The 12,008-nt window shown below is 35.0% G+C and overlaps 1 protein-coding gene across 1 annotated transcript; it reads right to left on the reverse strand.

Annotated features, from left to right (window-relative positions):
• Window positions 1-715: 715 nt before the first annotated feature.
• LOC145579955 (diacylglycerol kinase 4-like) lies at window positions 716-10,925 on the reverse strand. The gene is made up of 12 exons (XM_081637266.1): window positions 10,356-10,925; window positions 8,224-8,346; window positions 7,405-7,542; window positions 7,202-7,287; window positions 5,895-5,982; window positions 5,581-5,656; window positions 4,791-4,873; window positions 3,850-3,920; window positions 3,337-3,414; window positions 3,078-3,165; window positions 1,989-2,105; window positions 716-1,174 (listed from the first exon to the last, which is right to left on the reverse strand). The coding sequence occupies exons 1-12, from the start codon at window positions 10,755-10,757 to the stop codon at window positions 1,016-1,018; spliced, it is 1,509 nt and encodes a 502-aa protein (XP_081493392.1). The 5' UTR covers window positions 10,758-10,925; the 3' UTR covers window positions 716-1,015.
• Window positions 10,926-12,008: the final 1,083 nt, after the last annotated feature.

Below are 12,008 nucleotides of genomic sequence, written 5' to 3' on the forward strand. Positions count from 1 at the left end.
TTATGTAAATGTTATTGAATTAGTCAATGGCTTTTATAAAAAATCAATTTTTTTTTTGTTCATGTTTTTACTAATGAACTTAAAAGATATTATTGGTGGTCAAAGTTGTGTATTTAGCATATGTGGCAGTTAAAGTGGTGCACTTAAGAAATTGTGGGAGTATGTGTTGTTAAATGTTATCTAAATTAATTACGAATAACTTTAAAATAACCGTGTATGGCACAAGACCTAAACTAATAATACAATGACATACAAGACCATACTAATTGTCTACTTAGTTACCGAATTCAAGTCCAGATAGGAATCTAGGATCACAATGCCAGTCTTAGCACATCAAGCCATGAGTCCCTGAGCCATGACAGTGTGTCACGGCCTCTAGATGACAATCCCCGCGACAATCCACGCAGATCACCTGTCGTGCCAGGCTTTGCATATCACAGCTGAAGGGTTTGGCAGGCTGCACAGCAAGGGCGCCCAACTCGTCCACCATTGGTGCCATTTCGTGGACTGCATTATAAAGCCAACTGCATCCCAACTCATACACCATATCTACGTTCTTTCAACGACCGCATTACAACAAAACACACTTCAGATTTTCTCCAAGCAATGCCACCATTTCTACATTCTTTCAATGACTGCATTATAACAAAACATAGTTCAGATTTTCTCCAAGCCAATGATCTACACTCAAAGATTCAAGCGCAACAGGCAGAAATGAAGCTAGAATCAATCCATTTATTGTCACCCATATATATATGCCTCCTTCATAGTGTTTTTACAACTTTTCATTCAAACTCCTCAACATCTGATGCTAATATCACGCTTGGTTTTACTCTGGTTCCTCACGTCAATTGAGAACTACACTGGCAAAATAATTTACATTTACAACAATCGTTACAGGGTACAACTATCACATCTCTAATATAAATTACTACTAACAACACTTTACAAAGAACTGATTTGCAAGAGAAAAAATAATTGAAGATCAATCACGAGCTTCAGTGGATAAAAAGTATTATCCGCCTCGTATCATTAGGGACTGAAATGGCACCCGCTTAATCTCCACAAATGTTGAATACTCTTTGTCTAGTGGCTGTCTCCATGGCTCCCCATCTGTCTGCATAAACGATTGTTTCCACTCACCACCTCTGACTTCAAACCTAATCGCAGCAGCCTGAGATACAACAATAAAATTTTAACACATTGTTGTAATTTCTTCTCAGGCAACTTAAACACCTCAATTAGTCAACAGCACTGTCTCCGCCAAATGAACAAAATCTAGGCAATCGGAAATCACCAGTCTTGGACCAAGCCTATATGCCTTTTCCAATTCTTTTGATAGTATTTTTCTGCTCAACTACTTTTTAATTCTTTAAGTATAGTGTTTTAACAAGAATAAGTGGCCTCAACTCTTGTTTCGGTAATTAGCTTGAAAGTGTCATATGTAAGGAAAAAAAAAATACTTATCTGCTGCATCTTTTGAGTAATTATGTTCTATTTGTTTTCGGGTTGTTTATACTTCGTATTTTGGAATGCTCAATGTCTTGTAAGTTACGATCCAAAAATGTTCTAAAACTATTAAATTTAAATCATAACTACTGACACAAAGAATAGGTAACTAAAATGGCAAGGCTTATTCAATATTACTTGACCTCAAGTTCAGGTCTTTGTATAAATGTTGTATTACTGCCATAGGTAATACATGTTACTAAATGGTTTACATGACATGTTTATAATGTTTAAACAGTGACACATGGAACATAAATAATCCTAGGAGCCTTATTTGTTCCAACCAAAAAATTGAAAAAACAAAATTGAGCCTCAAGAGAAGCCTGAGCTTAGCTCGATAAGCTTTCAGCAGCTATTTTGGTCAGGCTAAGCTAAATTCATTTACATGAGTCGCCACTAGTTCTTCAACAAAAAATCAGTTAAGATCTTTTTTTTTTTTTTTTAAAAAAAAAAAAAAAAAAAAAAAAAAAAACACTAACCTGGGCAATGTGCTTGGCAGATATTAGTTCTACCATAACAAAAGAAGCATGCCATCCATGTTTTAAACCAAATATTTCAAGAAGACCATCATCGGCATTGGCCTCAACAAATCCTTTCTGCAGAATTAAGAAAGCATTTGCAAGTGGCCACATATTAGAATAAGACATAAATTACAATTTATAAAAAAAAAAAAATAAATAAATAAAAAAAAACCATTGAAGGGTCAGCTCCATATAACTCTCATTGTTAGAAATTAACAGTCAGTCACATACTGTTTCAGAAAGTCCAGAAAAACGATCATATTTCCTAATGGTCAGGGTTACCTATTCCGTATTAACTTATTAATATTTTCGTTCCAATACTCGATACTTTAGCCGTTTTGCATATTAATACTCCCAAAAAAGCGGTAACAAGGAGGGGTAGTGGAGAGTAAGAATAGATCAGCAAGGGTGGGGTTTGTTTATTTGTCACCATTACTCCAACCAAACACCATAGAAGCTTGGCTTGGGGGTTTCCTTCATTTGCTTCCCTTTTTCAGTTTGCTTCTTTGCAGGGTTACCTAATAGGCTAATACTCCCTCCCATCCGTGAACTCCCGATTTCAATAAACCTTTATATTTATTAGGGCGTATTATTTATATTGTATTATAACCCCAAAAAGTGTATTACAAAAAAACCTCAAACGTATTACAATACTCCCACCTAGCATATTGCGAATTCAAACTCGTTCTGCGCATTAAAGCGTACTACATATTAAGTAACCCTGCTAATGTGGAGAGAAAATGAGAATGAAATGATTACTATGTAGGACATAATAAAAGTGATATCATGTGAGTCCTAATACTAGAGGGTTTAGGAGACTAACAAATTATTCCGAAAGGAGAAAGTATCACAGCAACAATGGCATATGATGAATTCAAATTTATTTATTTTTATTGATTTTGTATCATATCAAGATTATCCTATAATCTAACAACATGTCTTAATATGCAATTGACCAACTCGTGTCGGCCATGCTAATAATATAACTATTATTACCTTTTTTTTTAACAAAGGAGAAATGAAGGATAAAGGAAGAGAGGAAATTACCTTTTCCAAGTATTCTGGTCTCAAATTACCCCATGGATGTCTTCCACTTGCATAACTATGAAGATTCAATGCAACTATTGACCTTACACTGGAAAATAAAGACTAGTATGAGCACAAAATAGAAACTCTAGACACAAACGAGCCACATGCTATCACTAAACGACTACCACGGCAGATTGAAACATACTGTAAACTAAATAGCTTGACAAACAAAAGAGTCATATAAACCAGTCAAGGTTAAAATATCTCAGATAATTACTTTGATGGAACCCGAATTTGCTCCCATTCTGAACTGTTGATCTTTTTTATATGAATCCTCAAGATGTTATTGAGTCCCCTGCAAACATACAAGTACTCCCACATAAGAAAAGTCTACATGGAAAAAGCATGATATGATGCCACCTCATATATTGATGATCTAATATGAGCAATGGTAAAATACAACTTCAGAAACAAAATTAATCAGAGAAAAATTCCAAAAAAAACTTGGTAATTAAGGCAAAGCCACACTCTGAAAGCGGGCCTATCAAAAGCATATAATATAAACTTGAAGACTGTGTGAGATAACTTGAGTTGAAATGACATTCAAAGGCAGCAGTAGAAAGTATATAGCTTATAGTAGCTTACAAAATATCTAAAGCATTCAAAAGGCATGATAAAAGTCGTCAAGGATAGTGTGCACTACAGATAGGAAGGGCTAAACTTAAAAAACAGCAGCAGACTAGCATCAGCATACTGATAATGAAAATCAGCAATACAAAGAAAGTCGTACCTTAAGCTTGGATCACTAACACATGGTGTGAAGAACCAGCCCTGCGTACAGCTGTATCCAGAATATATCAACTGCAACATGATGAAATTTAATTAAACAAAAGACAAAAGAAGACACTGTGTCAACATCAATCTACATTAAGGCAATCAGGAATACTTCAACTAATAATTATTTAAGTTGTGGGTGATACATCAACTACAAAGATTAAACTGCAATAATGTCTGTATATTTTCAGTTTTGTAAATACCAAATTTCAAACCAAAGGTGAACTGATGTTTCAGCATGATCAAATTGGACCAACAATTGGTTTGGTTGGAGTGTTGGACAAAAACAAATTCAAATAGGAATGGGTTTTAATGGACAACACTTTGAAGGGAGAATGCAATAGAAGATATATTTTCCTGATTAAGTCACTATGTTACTTGCACATGTCCAGAAGTGTAGATAGGATATTGTTTGTGACGTCTAGTTTTTCTAAGGTTTTTTCATGTATTTTCAAATTATTCCTAGTATTTTTGAATCATTACACCCATGTCAGACACATGTAAGGCTATGCCGTATGCAAGCCAGGTAGGTATATATTATCAATAGCAACAAAAAATGAGCCATGAGTCCAAGGGAAAAAAAAAAAAAAAAGTGACTACTATTTGCAATAATGACGAGGAACCAAGAATGCAATTACTTTCATGATACTCTTCAGATTTCAGAAAGTTTGCAGACATATCTTATAAAAGAACTTATTCTTCTCTTTCTTTATGAAACAACAAGATCTAAAACCACAGAACTGGGTTCAGAAATTGAGTTGTACAGATATGACAGGCAGACAGGACATGTGCCTAAGCAATTAGAGCAACCATTTATTTTAAACATGATGATCAAAACACAATAAAGAGAAATTGAGAAGGAAAACAGTTGATACGACATCAATATATTAGTCATACCTTATTTGCAACCGGACCCTGTGCAAGATACGGCTTTTCATTACGCAAGGTATGGAAACCATAAGCAACTTGTGCATCCATACCTGTAAAGACAAACAAGAGTAACTAAGATCTGCCAAAAAAATTTCACAAAATTTATCCAAAAATGCACGACACTTAATAGAATCTAAAAGCCTTTTTTCCAAGTAGCTGACAAGTTTATGCAAGGTGATCCATAATTGATAAATTTCAGCAACCCTAGTAAGCATAATGTTGGAAGCAAACTAAAAAAAAGAGTGATTAATCCTTTATAATTTATCTTGTGAAACATTCTATTTCATTACAAATTTAGTTAAAAGAAAATATTTCAGTCTGTCGTTCCCATTGACCTGTCAAGCAAGCAGACCAATCCACTAATCCAGATAATGCTATAACTTTTTTGTAATTTTATCCTATCACTTTTCTATTTTTACATACTAAGAAACTAATTTCATGATTTTTGAAATATCTTTCACATTTCATTGCCACTTTCTGCAATTTCACTAGTAACTAAGAATTTCAACTAAAAGTGCTTCATTAACAGAAATTACAAAGATTCACAACATAATTGATCAAGTAGGCTTGTACTCAACTGTCAAATTGGGAACAATTATTGCATTATTGGCAAAATGAAACTAAAGAGGAATATAAAACCAAGAAGCAAGCTTGAACAAATTAGGGTACAGTGGTCCTATGAACAGCTTAAAATGACTACATGACTGCTAATGAAAAACAACTAATAACTGCACAAATTATAGCTAAAGGAATTTACCAATGCTAAAATAGTTGTAGAACACTCCATCATAACAAGTCACTTTCTCAGGAAGACGGCCAGCAAGCAAAAAACCCTGCAAAATCCCAAATTTCAACTCGAGAAGAATATGAAAACACTCCAACAGGCCCAATTATTACAATAGGAAGCTATGCATGTAGTCCATTGCTTTTTTGGGCTTTCCATTATTTATTTTTTCTTCAGGGTAGGCAGCACTTGAGACATTGAAGTGTATTGAAGAGACAGGAAAGTCAAGGAAATGAAAAAAGAAGTGTGCAAGAGACTAATAATGCAAAGATAGCTGGATTTAAAACCTGATCCAGAGTGCATTCTCCTGTTGACTTCAACGAATGAGGAAGCTCCATAGCTTCTCCAGCAGGCATTGTTATTGACACATGCCAACTGCAGAATAATAAAAAAATAATAAATACACACATACATAAAATGATAGCAGGAGATAAACAAAAATGCTGATCACTTGTAACACAAGTCCATTGGACCTTCCTTATTTGCAAGCATTAATAATAACCAAAACAACCATACCTTCATCACAAATCATTGCATCTTAAAGGTTACAAGGGTACAATGCCAACCCACAAACCTCGTGTGGGGCTAATAGTTTTCATTTCCCATCTCATAGAAAACCCTTATCGCAATTCAAACCCCCCCACCCTCCTCTCTCTTCTCTGTTGCCCTCTCTCTCACAACCCTAAGATCACCCAAGTTCCTTTAACAGTTTATTTCCAAGTAATCAAGCACAAAGACAGCCAGCGAGTTAATCTCTTATTTCAGGTATACCAATAAGTCATCAAGTATTAACCAGTAATCAACAAGGACAGATACATCCTCTAGTACTGAACAGCGGCAGACATACCAATACTATCAGGCATTAATCAATCACTACACATCAAGCATAACTGCGAAGAACATAAGAAATCAAGATGCAATTTGGCAATTAGGTCCTATTCTCTTCATCTGATTAATACTGAACTTTTTTAGTACTGGCCTTAACTTGTTATTTACTGACTAGAACGAATTTTTACTGATTCACTGTTGACTTTGCTCTTTGAAGTTACTTATTTTCTACTTCATAAAACTAAATTTCACTAAATAAAATTTATTTTTACTGATGAATACATATAAAAACTTTTACTTGCTGATTTAAGCTTAAATATTTTATTTCTGGGTGAAGAGAACAGAGTCATGATGTCTGGTCCTCATGATTCTACAAGCTTGTTATGACTTTCAATAGCATGACAAATGTTTGGTAAGAATGAAATGATTATTTCAATAGAACAGCTACTGGCATTCCAAGGACACCGGCAGTAGTTACAAAAGGTCAAACGATAATGTATGATTCATACAGAGCAATGTTAGAAAATTTTATTAACTTCCGAAATGTGCATTCTATATGCCCCCACTTAGTCCACTAACAAACTACACGTTAGGCCCCAATGACGGTGTCACACTCATAAGGAAGTTAAATTTTCATTTCTAACTGAGTTGCAGCCAGGCACAACCATAGTTACAACTTACAAGTTGATTCCAAACATAGGCGAGAAATTGCATAATAAATATAAATCAAACCGTAAGCAAGAAATTCAAAGTGGAAAACAATTACCTGTCTAAACGACAAACAGTACCAATGCTAGCCTTTTGAAGAGACCTTTTGACAGCTGACTTCCAAGCAAATGGAAATGAACCACCCTGTTAATAATTGATCCAAAACCAAAATAGGGGGCACAATCAACAACTTTTATAAAAAGGATAAAAAAAAATAAGCTCCATCATGAACTGGAAGATGGGAAAGAAAAGAAGATTTACCCAGCCAAAACTTCTGGACAGATCATTCCCTGTGCCAAGGGGAATGACTGCCACTGGAGGAACCGGAGTTCTAGACTCTTTGTGAAGTTCACCCAGGCATCCAAGTACCCAACCAACTGAACCATCTCCCCCAGCAACCTGCCGAACAAACGAAGCCAAATTAGTTACCGTAATACAGACAGGTGCCATTAATGCATCATTGTTTACAATAGAAATGAGGAATCCATGATCAATGCATCCATGGAAACAACACTCCATCCCAAAATAGTGTAAAATGTAAACCACTTAAAGCAATCTCTCTTATACCCTTTGCTTATCATTTACTTGCTTCAGCTATTTTACAACAAGAACCAGGTTTCAGTGAAAATTGAGACATGTCACTCACTGAGCATGTCTCTTTAATTATCTAGACAAGTCATCCTCAGAAAATGGAAAATTTGAAACCAGATAAGAAGCTAACACATAAACTACTATGTCAAAATTATTAGGACTATAGACGAAGCTCTTATAACCAAAATCAGATACATGTGAGGAGTCATATGTCTTTTGAGAATCCTAATTTGCATCAATCAGTCAACTTGTAACTAATTAACACCATATGGCAACTTGGTAAGACATTTTAATGTTAACGGTTCTCCCTGACACACATACACACTCTCACATCACAGTCACACGTTTGAATTTCTGCCTGTGCAGCTAAAACCTGTGAGCCACATCTTAGCCACTATGTGCAGATAACAAAAGAGTATACATTCTTCCACAAAAGAAACGTAGATTGATGATTTGAGAACAGCTGGAAAGCTTCAAAGGTAAACATACCACGACTCTCAACCTATCACGAATCTCTTTCGCACAGGAATCACCCACGCTGGCCAATTGCTCAAGACAAGCCAATCCATACCGCACGAACTCGTTAGGCTTAACATCTGAAAGGTCAAATACCTGAAATAACCAATAACCAACAAATAGAAAAAGGTTACTATTATAGAAACAATCTAAATCACCAAAAGAGCCAACCAAAAGCACCTCCATATAAAAAAAAAATGATGCTTAAAACCATCACAATTCACGACAATCACTTACCAAGTATATTCTTAGCTAGCAAATCCAAACAATGTTTTCAAACAAGTATACAGCACAAAAGGCCAAAGAGTAAATAGTGCCAACAAGCACATCAAACCAATAGATAACTTTGTCTGCTCAAACTCTAGCTGGGTAATCTAGAGAATTAAATAAAATCTAAAAATCTAACATTCTGATGAACAAAACTATGAATTGTTGAGCTTTTTAGTAATCTTGCCAGCACAGTTTAGAGGCAAATCATTACAATATCAGTCGTTACAGCCTGACTTCAGCATTTCATCAGCCACTCAAAGCTTACAGCGTTGCAGATAAATCCAACAAAACCTAATAAATGTTGTCATAATGAAACTTTTTTTCTAGGCACTCAAAGTGATAGATATCACCCCTTAATTAGATTCCTACTTCTAGCATTTATTCCTCACATAATAGAGAGAAGTAGGAATCTAATTAAGGGACGGAGGGAGTAAGATAATAAAGCATCAATTCATCAAATATGATATCTTAACTTCAAACAACCATATATCCACTAACACAACACAAACCTAGCCAGTATCTTTTCAGAAAAACAAACCTTTCAGGCTCCATTAATTCTCAAGAACCATGGTGCACCGCAATATATCACAGTGAGCTGCTTTACAGCCTTGAAAGAGGCACAGTGATTAAATGATTCAGATAGACTAACTTCAACCGGAACCAGGGTTAAAGGTAACAGGTAGAGACGATAACTATCCAACATAACCACAGATTCTCCACTATCCAATCTCCAAGATCTTGACTTCTATGTACTGCATACTCTTTACATGTTCTCTTAAATGCCAACTCAAAACAAAATTGTAAGTCGACGTAGTGTTCGATCATCTCTTTCACCTAATTAGTAAGATCTAATTGGTTCCTTTGAAACCCCAAAATATGCACACTGAATGCCAAACATATGGATGAATGTATCTCATTCACAAAGGAGTAAACAAATTTATCAATCAAAAACCCACAAATCCATGTCAAGTTAGGTAGCTAGTGGTTCACCAACTAAACTCTTCCAGGAATCTAACCATAAAAACACTATATAATCCTCTGATAAAACCCAGAATCATAGTTCCATTCACCTCGAAAACCCGATCCAACTTGCAGCAACTTCCTCCCAAGAAGACTCACAAAGACCCCCCACAAACTTTACAAACTCATAAATCTCTAGGAATCCAAGAATTAAATCATCTATGCATTATAAAATAAACCTCTCAAAAAAAAAAAGGAAAAAATACAAATACCAATATTACTCACTGATAACACATGAACACCCAAAAGCTCATGAAAAACACTTCATATCATATCAAAATTAATCCATAAATTCACACATGTCATCAACCATCATCTTACAGCACCACCGACACCCACCAACCAAATACCAGTAGTTTTTAAAAAAAAAATTAAAAATTAAAACTTTCTCTTCCCTCCAATCTTAAAATTTCAATCACACTTCAAAAAACCTTACTTCCCTCTCTTTCTCCTCATATCAACTCCAAAGTCCAATCCATACTGTCCAATCCATACTTAATACCCCTATTAAAAATATACTCCCTCTGTCCCATGATAATTGGAAAACAAACAAGAAATACTCCCTTCGTCCCAGAATAATTGGAACACGAGCCCAAACAAGTAGAAGTAAGTACAATTTTCAATCAAATTTTTTTTTTTTTTTTAGAAAATAAAAAAATAAAAAATAAAAAATAAAAAAAAAAAACCAATTCACTCATTTATCAAAATCAACACAAAAACCAAATTTAAACAAAACCCAACTCAAAAAATCAAAACTTAATCAAAACCCCACAAAAAAAATTTTAAAAAAAATGTGAGGAGAGAGAAAATTAGACCTGTTCTTCACTCATTAATTGTTGAAGCCGTAACATAAGTTCAGGACCATGTCTCCCACCACTTCTAGAATTTATAAACACAACCATCGGAGCAACCGGCGGCGTATGAACTTCTTGCGCCGCCGCTGATTCAACCCCAGCAGAAACATCCTTCGAATTAATCGCACGACGCATTGCTAACCTTAGATATTCGGGGATCAAAATCCGACAACGAAGCTCCTCTTTATCAATTCTAATCCCAGATAACCCGCAACCTCTTAATGAATCAATCATTGATGATCTTGCTGCTGTTGTTGTTGATGATGATGATGATGTTTTGCCGCTTGAATCTGTTACTGACCCACCTTCGCCGGAAACCACCGAGTTGGTGGCGGAGGAGGAGGTGGTGGTTGTGGGGTCCATTCTCTCTCCTCCAAACGACGTCGTTTTGGGGAATGAGGAGAGAGAAAATGGGGGGTTGAAATGGGGTTTTTTTGATTGGGTTGTGATGGAGGATTGGTGACAGCCCGGTGAGAGAGAGAGGGAATGAAGATGGTAATGGTGGTTTTCACTTTCAGTTTTTTTTTATGGATATTATTATTATAATATATAGTTTTGAAATTTATATTTAATGTTTTTGGTGATGAATATACTGTTTTGCCCTTGGTAGTTGGATGTTATTACAATGGAAAATTGATTAGTACCGTTGAACATTTATATGGAAGCGACGAATCCAGCTATAGTGTGGTGTGGTGTGGTTGTGGGGCCATTTTTGCTTAAAATTCTTTGATTTGAAAATAATTCGATTCATATTTATGTTTTTTAATTTTTTGAGAAATACTTCCCCGTTCCCCTTAATTTTGTTATAATTATCATTAAAAAAAGTTTTACAAATATTACATTAGTATGTATGTACATGGATCTCTCTACTCATCATATGATCCCTAGTTCTTGTTACGGGTATTAAACTATTAATCGAGCGAGTCAATCATGAGTAGAGGGTTGCTCGACTCGTACTCATTCACTTTTGGATCAAGCCGAGTTGATCACGAGTTGCTCGTTTAAAGGTTTAGGTCTCTTGAATTTTAAATATTTGTTGATTATATTTTATTATTTTTATATAATTTTTCCTACTTAAATTTATTTATTTAAATTTATAAAGTGTCAAAGTAAATTTTTGTTATTAAAGATAAAAGAATAGAAAAATATTAAATTTCTTGTACACTTATCGAGTTTCAAGCTGATTCGAGCGATCACGAGCAAACTCGAGTCGAGTTTTGACCGAGCGTTGACTGAGTCGAGTTTAAGCTACTCGCGAGTTACTTTGCTCAATTAGTACCTCCAGTCCCTATCTATCTAAATTTTCGTTTATTCTCCCTTTGTTGCAATATTAATGGAACAGAGAAATAATACAATTACTCCGTAGGATTCAAGAGGTCCTTCTCTCGAGAGAAACAATGGTGTATCATGTGAGAAAATTAAGAGTTGTGGATCAACATAAGATAATCAATATGCTGTTTTATTTGGTTATATATAAAAATGATGAAGTTCCCATCTTCCGAAATTCTAGAAGAGGTTTATAATGCCGGTGATGATGCTATGGGTCTCCCATTCGAACGAATCTACTACGTAAATACTTGGCTTTTTAAAAACTCAAGAAAAAAAAAAAAGAAA

Source organism: Chenopodium album, chromosome 14 (assembly GCF_948465745.1).
Source record: "Chenopodium album chromosome 14, dcCheAlbu1.1, whole genome shotgun sequence".
Classification (NCBI taxonomy): domain Eukaryota; kingdom Viridiplantae; phylum Streptophyta; class Magnoliopsida; order Caryophyllales; family Amaranthaceae; genus Chenopodium; species Chenopodium album.